The 16,026-nt window shown below is 32.9% G+C and overlaps 1 protein-coding gene across 1 annotated transcript in view; it reads right to left on the reverse strand.

Moving 5' to 3' along the window:
* The window catches only part of BMPR2 (bone morphogenetic protein receptor type 2), a 167,802-nt gene that overhangs the window by 73,863 nt on the left and 77,913 nt on the right, over positions 1 to 16,026 (reverse strand). Inside the window, exons 2-3 of the mRNA XM_010971833.3 lie at positions 5,952 to 6,122; positions 4,674 to 4,844 (exon numbers count right to left, since the gene is read on the reverse strand). Coding sequence (XP_010970135.2) covers positions 4,674 to 4,844; positions 5,952 to 6,122 — 342 coding nt within the window. The remainder of the gene's footprint in view (positions 1 to 4,673; positions 4,845 to 5,951; positions 6,123 to 16,026) is intronic.

A 16,026-nucleotide genomic window follows, 5' to 3' on the forward strand; every position in this document is an offset into this window, starting at 1 on the left:
TCGACAAGCATTCTTTTAATATTTTCTTACACAAGTAATACACAAATACATTCTTATGTTAAAGATTCAAACAATACAAAAGTATAAGAATGATGTTTTCCATCAAGAGAGAGCCCACACTCTCCCCCTTTTCTTTGATAAATTTGCACTATATTTATAGTAATTTTGTTTTTTTAATGCAGATACTAGAGATTGAACCCAGGACCTCACACATGATCAGCATGCACTCTAACACTGAGCTATACCTCCTCCTCCATAATAATTTTCAAACATATGTGTCTTTTACTTGACAAATGTTTATGTTAAATACTCAATAAGTAGTGTTTTTATAATGAAAAATTATAAAGGAGAAAAATCGCTATTGCCAGACTGTCTACTGATGTATTATATGATGACAAACAAAAAGTTCTGCTGCTTAGTGGGGTGGAGATATAGCTCAGCGGTAAAGCTCGTGCTTGATGTGCACAAGGTCCTGGTTTCAATCCCCAGTGGATCTGTTAAGGGGAAAAAAAAAACACATAAAGTGCATTTAAAAAAAAAAAAGGCTCAAAAAGATATTTGTAGACCCATACTCATAGCAGCATTATTAAATAACCAAAAGGTGGAAGCAAACCAAGTACCCACCCATGGATGAATAAAATGTATATAAATACAGTGGAACATTATTTTTTTTAAGTTCTGCTTCTTAATTTCATATTTTAATTAATTCCTTAAACTTCAAGATTTAAAACTATTTTCTATTTTGGTCACACACCTAGCATTTACAGACTAAATGTCTGATATCCTGTACAGTAGTGGTTATTTTTCTTGAGATTAATCCAAAATCAAATATTCATTTTGTTTACTAACTTCAAACTTACTTGATTGTTTTGTTTATGGAACAAAATAAATAAACTGGGTACTTTACAAAAACACTGTCCTTCTTTATTGGGATAGCATTACTGATTTCTAGTTGGCAACTAGTTCATGCTTTTAATTCAAACGATAACAGTAACCCTCCTACACTGCTGGTGGGAATGTAAATTGGCACAGCCACTATGGAAGACAGTATGGAGATCCCTTAAAAAACTAAAAAAAGATTTACCATATGATCCAGCATCCCACTCCTGGGCATATATCTGGAGAAAACTAATTCGAAAAGACACATGCACCCCAATGTTCATAGCAACACTATTTACAATAGCCAAGACATGGAAGCAACCTAAATGTCTACTGACTGATGACTGGATAAAGAAGATTGTGCCATAAAAAAGAATAAAATAACGCCATTTGCAGCAACATAGATAGACCTGGAGATCGTTATTCTAAGTAAAGTAAGCCAGAAAGAGAATAGAAAAATGTCATATGATATCACTTATATGTGGAATCTAAAAATAAGGACACAAATGAACTTATCTACAAAATAGAAACAGACTCACAGACATAGAGAACCAACTTATGGTTACCACGGGTTAAAGGGATAAACTGGGAATCTGAAAACTGTACCTCTTAATGAGTGATAGAAATGTTAGCTATCTTGATTATGGTGGTGGTTTCATGGGTGTATACATCTATCAAAATTCATCAAATTGTACATCTGATATATGTGTAGTTTACTGTACAGGAACCACACCACATAAAGGTGTTAAAAAATATGATACAAAAGAATGAAAATTCATTGACAGTGACAATAGCCTGCATGTACAAAATAAATTTAGCTATATTCACTTTTCATATCAAATAAAGCCTGATATATGAAACAAACAAACAAACAAACAAAAAGATCACAGTAGACCAAGATCTAGGTAATAATTTGAAATGGAGCTGTAAGGATTTTTGAGAACATATACAAGTTCACTTCTCTATCATCTAGCTAGATGTACAAGCAAAAATTAGAACTCTTGTTTTGTTTGGTTGGTTGTGGGAAATAAATGTAGCCAATTCAGTATAATTTCCTAATAAAGGCTAATTGCCTTGAGTAGATAGAAATTACATGAAAAAAACTACCTATTGCTTTCAGTTTAGTGTTTCATCAACAAATCAAAGGAAATAATCCAAAACTGAAGGTCTTAGAGCATGGACTAATAAATCTGCTGACAGAAAAAGAATTCTTAAGAAGTGCTAGATTTCAACTGAAAAATTACTTTAAAAATTGTAAAACTTTTTATTTGGAAATAATTTAAAACTTACAGAATAGTTGCAAGAATAAGAACAGTACAAAGAATACCCATATAATTTTATCCAGATTCGCTTTTGTTACCATTTTACCTCATTTACTTCATCATTTAGGGATGGTTATATACATACATGATGGCCCTTTATTTCTAAACACTTCTTACAGAATTTCCTAAGAATATGGATACACACTACTATTAACACCTTCAGTAAATTTAACATTGAAAAAAAATTTTTTTGAAAAAATTCTTTAATCATCTGTTTTGTAAACTGGCCTAACAACATCATTTATCATATTTTTTGCATTCAGTATAGGAGAGTTAGCTTGCTTAGCTGTCAAGTTTTTTAGCCTCCTTTAATCTAGAGCTTTCCACAGTCTTTTTCTTATGACATTGACATTTTTTAAGAAAACAAATTCCCTTTTTATAACAAAACATTCTTAATTTACAATTTGTTCCTTTGTGATCAGATTCACTTTATGCATACCCGGTTGAAATATTGTACTATGTTAGTGACATTGTTTCCTTAGGGTATCATGGATGTCCATCTACCCTTCTCTGATGATGTTAATCTTAATTACCTGGTTAAGGTGTTATCTAATTGCCTCACTTTACAGTTACTAAGTTTTCCCTTGCAATATGTCAGAGAAACTTCAAAATAATGCAAATATCCTTGGTCCTCATTGAAACTGCTCTTAGATTTACTAGCCTGATGATTCTTACCTGATCTAATCCTTGCCATGATGGCTGCAGAGTGGTAATTTTCCAACTTCAGCACTCCTACATTTACCAGTAGGCATTTGGAATTTTACTATAAACAAGTGCTCTTTCTTCTCCCTTCTCTGGTATCAACATAGGCTCAATTCATTTTCCCTCCAATGGTTTATAATTTATTACTATACTTTATAAGCACTAAAATTATCCCAAATTTAGCCAGTAGGAGGTTCCTTCAAGCTGGCTACTGTGACAAGTCTCCATCCTATTTGGGGTCACTTCTTTCCTTACTTACTAGGGTTACAAGATGCTTCGGGTTTATCTCGCACATATCCTGCTCCAGTCCTAGAGTAAGTCATTTTTACAAGGAGTTCAAGTTCTGTTAACTGGGGAGTGGTAGTAGAAACTAAATCTGGGCATTATATACACTCAGTGCTCCTGGCGTACTTTTGCTCTTATCTTTTTCAACAAACAGAGCTAAAAAATATATGTAGATATGTATGTATATACATATAAACACATATATAAATATATACACATGTATATACATATATGCATGCATGCAACACATACATACAGATATTTTTTAAGTCACCCATAATGATACCTTGAACTATGATCTATTCATATAGGATTCTCTTGTCTTCCCCCATCTGTAATTGTGTGTCCCTATTCCTTTAGTGAGAAAACTGGCTCCCAAGAATATCAACACTTACACTCATTTTCTTAATCCTATAATACAAATATACTTACAATTTTTCAGAATTGCTTTGTCTATGCTACTAAAAAACAAACCTTCTAAAAAGAGTTCATTATTTGTCTGCAATTCTCCCCCATCTCTTAAATCACACATCTTGCCTAAAAGAGTATATACAGTCAAATAGTATATTTGTATAATGCCTAGACTAGTTCTTTTTTTTCCCTTAAGTGTGATTATGATATTTATGTGAAATATAATTGGGCTCATTTGCTTCGGTCTGCTTTCAGGTTGGGTTTTATACCCCTCTTCCTATCCTTACTGATTTAATTTTACTTTTTGTATACACATAATAGTAACATGATACCAAAATTCAAAACTATATACAAACAGCTACATTGAGAGGACTGCCCCTCCTTCCTCTATCCTTCCCATTCCATTCCCTCCATCCCTTGTAAGTAACCAACTTCATTATTTTCTAGTTTATCCTTTGTTTCTTTTTGTAAAGATAAACTTTCTGTCTTACACAAAAGACAGCCTACTATTTATGTCTCTTATTCACCTAACATTATCTCTAGAAATCATTCCATATCAGTTTACAGAGACCTTACTCATTTTTTCTTATAGCTATATAACTAGTATTTCATTACCCATATGTACCATAGTGCATTTCAATCAATCTCCTACCTATTCTTGCTCATTTAGGTAGTTTCCAATGTTACGCAGTTACAGGTAACACTGCAATGGGAAACTTTATGCATATGTACTTTTGTACTGCTCGAGGTGTATCTTCAAGGTAATTTCCTACAAATGGGAGTGCTGGGTAAAAGAGTAAACATGTATCTAGTTTTCTTAATAGTCACAAATTTCCCTTCATGGGATTTGGAAAGTTCTATATTTTGCTTCAAACTTATTTAATAACATATCAATACCTTGGAAACCCTGGTGGCTCTCTTTTGGATTTTAGGTGTTAGCTAGATGTAGTCTCATGATGCTGGAACTCTCCCCTCTGATTCCAGCCAAACCTGAATGTTTCCACATATTTTTATATTTTGCAAATCTTTAGAGAAAGGAATTAGAAGGAAAGGTAAGTTATTACAATTACTTACTGAGTGGTGTTGTGTCTGGAGGTGGAAAATTCTCAGTAAAGTTGACATTACATAAGTCTGTGCTACAGCAGCAGAAACGGTATGTTCCATTCTGAATTGAGGGAGGAGTGGTAGTTACTACACATTCTTCATAGTGACACTCTTGAGGATCTCCAATGTGAGACCAACATCCTACAAATTTATATTAATGTAAATAAGTTAGGAAATAATACGATTTAAAAAATCTAAAAGGAAAACAATAAACTAAGAAATAACTACAATCAATGTGACAGAGTACACATAAGTTATAAAACATTCTTTCAAATCAATTGAAAACATACCTTTTTTAAAATAACAGAAAAAAGCAAAGTACAAATAGGCATTTCATGGGGAAAAAAGCCCTAATAAAATGTTGCACTTCAAAATTAATCTCAGAATTATTATTAAAGCAACAATAAGATTACATTTTTATCTATATCTACTAAATTGTTTTGGATTTTAAAAATAATTGAACGTAATGATAAGGATTCAGTAAAATTCTCATACACTGCTGGAGGGAATGTAAATGTATACATTTCTAAAAAGTCATATGGCAATTTTTATGAAGAGCCTTTAAAATACTCATGTTTTATAAACTAAAAATTCTACTCCAAGAAATCTATTCTAAGAAAATTATCAAATATGATCAAAGAATTATGTTCAAAGATAGCCATTGAAGCATTATACATTACAATGAAAACCACAAAATAACATAATGCCCAACAACAGAGTAATGTGTAAATAAACTGAGATACATGTACACAATGGTTGAAAGTGTTTTCAAGGAATATTAAGAGACATGGGGAAATAGTCAAGATATAATTTAAAATAGGAAAAATTGGGTATAAAATTGTTTATAAAGATCCAAATTTTGGGGAAAAAAAAAGTACACACACAGATAAACATAGAAGTACACAGAAAACACACCTTAAAGGAATAAACCAATATAGTAAAAAAAAAAAAAGTTTTAAGATAAGAGTATGAAATTGCAGACATTTGTTGCTCTTACAGTTTTCTGTATTTTCTAAACTTCATACAAAGATGACATATTATTAACATTATAATAATAAAAGAAGTTATTAACAAAAGCTAAAAGCCAACTGCCCTTCACAAATTTGGAGCTGTGTGTGAATATGTGCATGAACACATACTTTCAAATTTACTGTGTTCCTGGGGGTTTTAATCTACCTCCATGCCCTTCTTAGATAAACTTTAATTGCATAAAACACAGTTATTTCAGGTAAGAAAAGTATTACTTGCCTTGTTTTACCAGATTTATGTCCCCTTTTGATTTCTCCCAAAGGCCGTAGCAGGTGCTACCTTTTGAGCATAATATTGTTCCATTTTCATGAGAGATTCGACTCTCGCCTATCCCAAGGTCTTGCTGATACGGATCTTTAAATGCACAGAGCCGTTCTTGATTCTGAGAGGCTAAAATAAAGGAAATAAAAGAATGACAAATTAAGTTTATGATAATCCTTGCAAAATATTATTATATAAAGTCTTAAGAGTCTTTTTGAAAGACATTGTAAACTTCCCTACTAAATCCCTAACAAGGCTTAAATAAATGTGTAATTTTGTATTTATTCAATAACTTCTTTCTATTAATTAATTTGTAACTTCCAAATAAGAAGCAAATTTGAAAACCAACTTCCCCAAAACACCCTCTTATACAAATTATTCTCACCCCTCTTTCTACCATTAAATAATTTTGGTGTCTGAATTAAGAAATATCATCAGAAAAATATCCATGCTCTAAAGTATCAAAACTTCAAAACAAACAAATTAACAAACCTAGAGGTCTTAATAATTTTGTTAAACTCTACATTACTCACTTCTACTATATTTTACAGACAGTTGTAAAGTGCTAAACGCACATCATTAAGCATGGCAAACTAAGGATGAGGAGTATGACTACAAATGAGTACATGGTTTATATCTTGGGAAGACAGAAATGTTCTAAAATTAGATTGCAGAAAGGATTGCACAGCTCTGTAAATTTACAAAAAAAAGGAATTGTTCACTTAAAATGAGTGAATTTCATGCCATACAAATTATACCTTAACAAATCTGTTTTTAAAAACTACAGTTAAAAAACATTTTTTTAAACTAAGGCTATTAGCGGTCAAAAAGAAAATGACCTTCCATTAATAAAGATATCAATATAACACCAAGAAGAAATGTTCAACAATCATTTATACTGAAAGTAAAACCAATGTAATTTATTTTCAATGCCAATCAATCTTTCTCCATACACACAAGTACTGGGGATTAAACCCAGAACCTCATGCATGCTAAACATGTATTCTAACCATTGAGTTATACCCTCCCCCGTATACACAATTTGATTTAACTAATCTCAGTAGAACATTTGCCACGTAATTTAACAGCTAAGAAACATTTACAAACACTGCTGAGAATACCAAAGAAGTAAATGATTCTTAAAAACAACAGATGATCTTTATGTGATTTCTTAAAGTAGATTTTCTTAACTCACTTGGCTAGGAGAATAACAATCTAATACACTCTGACATTATATTCCGCATGGGCATCTGATTTATTTCTTCACTTTAATGTGTATCTTGTTTAGTACGGCTTAATTCATGAGCACATTAGTACTGGAGATGATTTATTAAAATAATGTTTCTGAAACTACAAAACTGAGGACCTAACTCTAGAGAAAAAATGAAAGAACCTACAACTGTGTGCCCAAGTCCATTTAGACACATACCTGCAATACTTATTATAACAGAAAGTACCTTCAAAAGTAATGGACTAAGTAAATAGGGGATTCACAAGTAAATAATATAGAGTTCTACCCCTCAAGCATCTTACAGTTTGTTTGGAGACAAACAGTAGTAACTAAAAATAGAATGTGACTTGAATTCCACAATATAAAACTAATTCAGGCAGTCTTCTAGAAAATATTTACTAATAGCAACTAAATGGCCAGAAAATGCAGTATAGCCTATTTATAAAAACTAACGCTAGGATATTACACAAATTATAATTCTACCACATTTTTACCACATGTAGTCACATACTCAAATTCCTACCACATGTGGTCACATATTCAAATTCATTTAATTATACTACCTTGCACATTTAATACCAGTACTTCCTTAGATTATTCCCTAATTTGTAGACTGTAACAAATTATTACAAAGATTAAAATCAAATATATTTCTACATACAAAGTACATACAGCATAAAGAGTTATATTTAAAAGTTTCAAACTACAAACAAAAACTCTGTCTAAAAAAGCATACCTATCTGTAAGGCATAATTCATTTCACCTGTCACCCCATTTCTTGACTCAGGGTAAGTGCTCTTTACCTACTACCACCAGACAATGAGGTTACATAACCCACTCTGTTTCCCTTTTTGTCTAAACTGTTAGAAAGGTCAGAATGGATTTATGAACTCTGCATTCTTAGTTGTCCACAACTGATATATTCTAATTTTCTTCTCCTCTTCTGCTGTTATCCATTTTGACTAGAATTTTGTATTGAATACTGAGTTAATGAGTAGGGATCTAACCATACCTGGAGGTAGAAAGATCATAGATAAATAAGTGCCTTATTTAATTTAAAAAATAAAAAAGTATATCCTTGTGAAAGAATAGCTGCAAAATGAAAGTTTTTCCTCTTCTTGTATTTCTTTTACCATTGAAAAGTAGCTAAAGGCCCAAAAGTGTGTAAAATTTTTAGTGCCATTATTTAATAATTAGAGGATTGAAACTTAAAATTTTCCCTATTAAAAAAAAGACAAACAAATCCAGCCTCCCCTGTGTCTCTCCTCCAACCTCCAATATCAAAGCAATAAAGATACAACTGCAGAGGACTGAATCATATCTTTTTATATCCCTCGGTTTTTACTAAATAATTTTTTTCTTAAAATTATTCAGCCTACTTTTTAGGAATTATTTCGTGAAACTGGCATTAATATAGGCCAATTATACTTTGCTACTTCAAGAATAACTCTTTCAAATTATGACTCAGCAAATTCCCATACAATAATAAAGGTGTTCTAGCAAGAATTCTAACTAAGCTGTCCTGTGGTCAAAACAAATAAGAATCCATTTTATAAAAGATCGTAGCTTTTTAGATCTTCTTTGTTGGAAAGCCTCAGCAATACCTCTATATAAAGTTTTGAATTCTTCATAAACAATGTAGGAAAAGTAGGTATGAAACAAAGAGTACTATGAGAAACAGTATAGCCTAGCATTATATTGTCACGTACCTGATCATTTACATGTGGTTTTCTAAATTTGTCAACAGCTTGGTCAATTTTAATCATTCAAGGTTGGTCAATTAGCTCTTTTATGGACATTCTTAACCAAGAACAGTGATTAGATACAAGTCTTTAAAAAACTGCTCTTCTCATTTTAAATAGGTTATATCTGGTTATAATAAGCACTAAAACAACTGTGATTAAAATTAACTACATTAAACTGAAAATAGTCTCATCTAAACTTGCTGACAGAGGCATCTTCATAAAAGACAGAGCTGATCACGCTTACAATCTGTTAGCTGCCTGATGTTCCCAGAATTAAATCCAAACTCGTCAGTTAGCACATAAGGTTCTTCATAATCAAGACTCAACAGGGCCATGATCACTTTTGTGGGCCCTAGGAACTTTTATTTTCATGGGCCCCTTCCTCTATTAAAAACATTGAAAGTATATTTTACAACTCCATTGGGATATTAGATATTAAAACATTTTCAACCTTAAAGTTCATTTTTTCCTTCAGATTTGAAAACAAATTAAAACACTTTCATGGGCCTCCAGAAATAAGGTAAGTCTATTGTGCCTAACAGGTAAATTAGCCCTGGAACCCAATCTACCTCTTCCCATTCATCCCACTGTCTATTCTCATTTTCTACCACACTAATATGCCAAGGCCTTTCCTGATCTTTACACAGGATGTATCCAATACCCAGAATGCCATTTTTCTTGCTATTCAGTTAACTCTACAGACTGTTAAATGATGTGTTCTGCACTCCCAAATCTCTTAACTCATATCTGTTTCAGCATTACATACCATTATATTTTATCTGTTTACAGGCGTATCTCCCGGACCAAGTGGGAGGCTGACTTCACTTGTTCCTAGAGCAAGATCAGGTTTACATAACTCATTCTGTATAGCACAAATCCCCAACAGTGTTAAGGGCAGACACTTTTCATAGCTACTTGTATTGTACTCATTATCATATTCCCATTTTAAGATTACAAAATCTAGGCAATAATCTCTAGCCCTTAAACCACTCTACTATAAATTAAATTGTAAAAGTAGTATGAGTATAGAGGCAATATTGTATTATTTTCTCCCAAATATATAGCCAACTTGCTGAGAATAAAGTAATCGTTTTATGTTTACATATGCTTTTTAGATCAGCATTTGCTAATCACATGAAGCATTTAATTCCCAGGAACAGATGCAGCATATCTGAAATACTCAGCTGTCCTACATTTCCCAGCACATGATATAACACTATCAAGAATGAAGGGTATAAAGGTGTGGCATAGTTTTATCATGTCTGCACTAGTTAATTGTCATTACAGACATAAATCAGCATCATTATGCATACAGTGAAAAATACTACCTATTTGCTTTCATAAGAAAAGGAGAGAAAGGAAAAAAATGGCTATGCTAGCTGCATGTAAATCAATGAAGTCAGAATACTCCCTCAAACCATACACAAAAATTAAAAAATGGCTTAAAGACTTAAACATAAGACAACTATAAGCCTCTTAGAAGAAAATATAAGCAAAACATTATCTGACATAAATCCCAGCAGTGTTCTCCTAGGGCAGTCTACCCAGGCAATAGAAATAAAAGCAAAAATAAACAAATGGGACCTAATTAAACTTATAAGCTTTGCAAAGCAAAGGAAACCATAAGCAAAATAAAAAGACAACCTACAGAATGGGAGAAAATATTTGCAAAAGATGAGAATGATAAGGCTTAATATTCAGAATATATAAACAGCTCACACAACTTAATAAGAAAAAAATAAACAACCCAATGCAAAAATGGGCAGAAGACCTAAACAAGCAGTTTTCCAATGAAGATATACAAATAGCCAATAGGCACATGAAAAAATGCTCAATATCGCTAACTATCAGAGAAATGCAAATCAAAACTACTACAAGCCTCACACCAGCCAAAATGGCCATCATTCAAAAGACCACAAATGATAAATGCTGAAGAGGCTATGGAGAAAAGGGAACCCTCCTAGACTGTTGGTGGGAGTGTAGTTTGGTGCAGCCATTATGGAAAACAGTACGGAGATTCCTCAAAAGACTAAAAACAGACTTAACCATGTGATCTAGCAATCCCACTCCTGGGCATATATCTAGGGGGAAACTTAACTCAAAAAGATGCATGCACCCCAATGTTCATAGCAGCACTATTTACAACAGCCAAGACATGGAAACAACCTAAATGTCCATCAACAGATGACTGGATAAAGAAGTTGTGGTATATTTACACAATGGAACACTACTCAGCCATAAAAAAGAATAAAATAATGCCATTTGCTGCAACATGGATGGACCTAGAGATCATCATTCTCAGTGAAGTAAGCCAGAAAGAGAAAGAAAAATACCATGTGATATTAATTACATGTGGAATCTAAAAAAACAAAACAAAAAACGAGCTTATTTACAAAACAGACTCACAGACATAGAGAACAAATTTACGGTTTCCAGGGGGAAGTGGGTGGGAAGGGATAAACTGGGATTTTGAGATTTGCCGATACTAATATATACAAAATAGATAAACAAAAAGTTTATACTGTGTAGCACAGGGAACTATACTCAATACCTTGTAGTACATTATGGTGCAAAGGACTATGAAAATGAATATATATATGTTCATGTATGACTGAAGCATTATGCTATACATCAGAAACTGACACAACATTGTAAACTGACTATATTTCAATCAAATATATATACATAAAATGGCTACTGAAAATACTATTTGCCCTTCTCCCTTTTTACCAAATACTGTTATTATTATTTGAATTTTCATGAGAATATATGCACGTATTACTTACTTCAAAAACAGAAGGGTTTTTCTACTTGAATTATTTTTACATTGAATTTTTTACTTTGAAATAATTACAGATTCATAGGTAGTTGGAAAGAAGTATATAGGGAAGTCCAATACCTCTCTCCTCAATGCAAACCAAGACATTTTGCATTGGAAGCATAGTCAGTTTACATTGTTGTGTCAATTTCTAGTGTACAGCATAATGCTCTCTGTACCCTGGCACAGGGGTCCTTACTTGATAACACTTTGTGTTTTATATCTACCCATTTATTTATATCAAATTAAAGAGGATTTGTTTTGTGTGTTCCCTTCAACTCAATGTAGCTTGCTCATATCCAATACTTTCAAGATAGTTTTACCAAGTATATTTCTGAGACAGTGGCTATAAACAAAGTCAAAGTCATGAAGCATTTATCTCAATCTTAAAAACCTCTATGGGTATGTCAGAAGTTAAGAACCAGACCACCAAGAATGCCAGTCTCTAGCTTATGTTTAGCCAATTCTGCCCTCATGAGATATTAAGGTATGCCATAATTATCGCTCATTGGCCTTTTGGCTAAAATCAAGTGTAAGGTGTACCACAATTGTGTCACCTGAAATAAAATCAGACAACATGAGAATTGTGGGTTAAGTTTTATTTAGGGCAAAATGAGGACTATAGTCCGGGAGACAGCATCTCAGATAGCTCTGAGAAACTGTTCCAAAGAGGCAGGGGGAAACTCTGTATACATGATTTTAGTGAAGAGGGGTATTGCAGTCAAGCACATATTTAGGCAGAGGTTTGCTGCTAGTCACGAGGAGCAGATGTCACTGTTAATGATCTTAGTGTTTTTCTAGATATGAGGAGAAGCAAGAATTTGGGATCATGAAACCTTCTCCTGAAAATATCTAACTATCTGAAGGCCTGTTCTGCCAGTTTTCTCAGAGCACAGAGTGCCTCATTCCTGATCTCCATCCTGAACTCCTTTCAGGGAATGTTGGAGGTCACTGGCTATAGCAGCTCGTGATTTAATACAAGAGGTAGATGGCAAGTCCAACATGATTCAGTCCTTACAGAGGCAGATGGCAAGTGCCAATTTTTAGTTAGCAACTGCTTTATTTCCAATATCAGAAGAACTACCATTTTTCCTCATCTGCCTCTCTAACCAAGATCAAAAAGATCATAATAAAACACTGAAGAGTTGACTACCACCTTCAATCAATTCCTACTTGAAGTTTGGCAAGGTAGAGTTTTTTTTTTAATCTACCCAATAATAATCGTAAAATGTCAAAGTCAATTCTAAGCTGAGAGTATTTATACAATTGCATTTCAAAATATATAACTTGGTAAGTAGAAATGTTCTTGTAGCTTAGGTCAAAAACGTCATCCTTCACAAAAACAAACCTCCTTAAATTATAACAAATGTATTATCTCGAGACAAAAAAAATTATATATTTAACTGCTAATTGGAAATTACACTTACCGTGGTGATTGTTCCAATAATCCTATGAAATGGGCGTTATCATTTCAATTTTACAAAGAAGAATACTAAGTTATGTAGAGGGATAAGGAAGTTACCTCTAGTCACTGAGCTACTAAGTATCAGGGTAAAAATCCAAACTCATGTTTGTCTGTTTTGAGAATGCCTGCCATTTAAGCATTTGGTCAACTTATCAGAAAAATTTATTTTTTTTTGCATTTCTAATTATTTTCAATCAATTTTTAAATTTTAAATTGTTTACAACAGCAAAAAGACTAATACGTAAACAGTGATCACCTCTCAGTGGATAGGACTGAATGCTCTTTTTATTTCTCCACCCTTTTGAATTCTTTTTCTATAATGAAGAACACACATTGTTTCTACAAAAAGACTAAAAAAAAGTAAATGAAAGGATCTGAAATCTTAAAAAGGCATTTTTCCTTCTTAAATTTTATTATATTCTACTTAATAGTAATGTTTTGATAAATATTTGGTTTAAAAATATATTCAAGTATCAATTTACATTTCTAGCAAAGCATATGGATGAAAAGGTAAAATGCCTCAAGACATACACAAGTTTGCAAAACTGCCTTGCTGTTGCACTATAAACTTGTAACTAGAAATATTACTATTTAATTATTTTGTTATATTGATTAAATTATGGTCATACACAATTCCACTTTAATAAACTACAATTGATATGGAGAAAGTTTCAGTGGTCTGGATAAAAGATCAAACCAGCCACAACACTCCCGAATAAGCCAAAGCCTAATCCAGGGCAAGGTCTTAACTCTCTTCAATACTATGAAGGCTGAGGAAGTGAGGAAGCTACAGAAGGAAAGTCTGAAGCTGGCAGAGGTTGGTTCATGAGGTTTAAGGAAAGAAGCTGTCTTCATAAAAGTGCAAAATGAAGCAGCAAGTACTGATGTACAAGCTGCAGCAAGTTATACAGAAGATCTAGCTCAGATAATTAACAAAGGAGGCAACATTAAACAACAGATTTTCAACATAGATGAAACAACCTTATGTTGAAAGAAGATGTCTAGACTTTAAAAGCTAGATAGAAGTCAATGCCTGGCTTTAAGCCTTCAAAAGACAAGCTGACTCTCTTGTTAGGGACTAATGCAACTGGTGACTTGAAGTTAAAGCCAGTGCTTACCTACCATTCCAAGAATCCTAGGCTCTTTACAATTCTGTTAAAACTACTCTGCCTGTGTTCTATAAATGGAACAATAAAGCCTGGACAACAGTACATGTTTACAAATATAGTTTACTGAATATCTTAAGCCCACTGTCTGGATCTACTACTTAAAAAAAAGATTCCTTTCAAAACATTACTGCTCATTGACAGTGCACCTGGTCACTCAAGAGCTCTGATGAGGATGTACAAAGAAATTAATGTTGTTTTCATGCCTGCTAATACAACATCCATTCTGCAGCCCAAAGATCAAAGAGTTATTTTGGCTTTCAACTCTTACCACCCTTATTTAAGAAATGTATTTTGTAAGGCTGTAGCTGCCGTAGGTAGTGATTCCTCTGATGGATCTGGGCAAAGTCAACTGAAAATCTTCTGGAAAGGATTCACCATTCTAGATACAATTAAGAACATTTGCTGTTAACAAATGGAAAGAGGTCAAAATATCATATTAACAGGAGTTTGAAACAAAGGATTTAGAATATTATATGAATTTAGTTGATAAAACAACAATAGGGTTTGAGAGGACTGACTCCACTTTTGAAAGAAGTTCTACTGTGGGTAAAATGCTATCAAAAAGCACCACATGCTACAGAGAAGTTGCTTGTGAAAGGAAGAATCAACTGATGCAGCACACTTCATTGTTGTCTTATTTTAAGAAATTACTTCAGCCACCCACTTCAGTAACCATCACCCTGACCAGCCAGGAGGCATCAACATCAAGGAAAGGCCCTCCAATAGCAAAAAGATCATGACTCGCTAAAAGTTCAGATGATGGTTATCATTTTTAACATTAAAGTATTTTTAATTCAGTTATGTACATTGTTTTTTTAAGACATAATTTTTATATGTACTGAGAAACCAAAAAAATTCACGACTCACTTTTTTTCTGATATTTGCTTTGTTGCAGTGATCTGAAACCAAACCAACAGTATCTCCATGGTATGCCTGTATATAAAGTTAAATACCCAAAGTAATACTCCAGGTTGTTTATGGATGCAAACGTTGTGTTCTAAAACTATAGATATATTGGGGGGGATTTATTCCAACCCAGGAAAATATTAGTTTTTGGGAGGGGGGAAAGGGAATGAAATTAGAGAATGGAGTTTTAACTTATCTGATCCATGCACACAAACATCTTTTACACAAACATACTGCAAAGACAACAAAATGTAACACTTGTTAAATCTTGGTCTTCAGGATCTGTCTCGATTTTTGTGTTTCTGAAATATTTCACAATAAGAAAACCTTTTTATTTTAAATGCTGGGTGCTGTTAATGACAACTTTAACACTCTGGACATGATTCATAGAACAAGAGCACTGAGAAGAACTTCAGTGTTAATAGTTCAATCTCTTCATTTTATAAATTAAGAAATTGGGGTAAGCTAAAACAATGCATAAAAATAGAATATCCTGAAGGAGTTTTGAACATAAAATGGCTAAGACTGAAAAACCACAGGGCCTATATAGTTGAACAAAAAATTATAGGGGAATGTATTCCAGGTGGGCAAGGCTGGTTTAAGATTCAAATTAATGTAATCTATCACATCCATAGACTAAAGAAGAAAAATCACATTATGGTATCAATACGTACAAAAACAAAACACTACAAAAATCAA

Source organism: Camelus bactrianus, chromosome 5 (assembly GCF_048773025.1).
Source record: "Camelus bactrianus isolate YW-2024 breed Bactrian camel chromosome 5, ASM4877302v1, whole genome shotgun sequence".
Taxonomy (NCBI): domain Eukaryota; kingdom Metazoa; phylum Chordata; class Mammalia; order Artiodactyla; family Camelidae; genus Camelus; species Camelus bactrianus.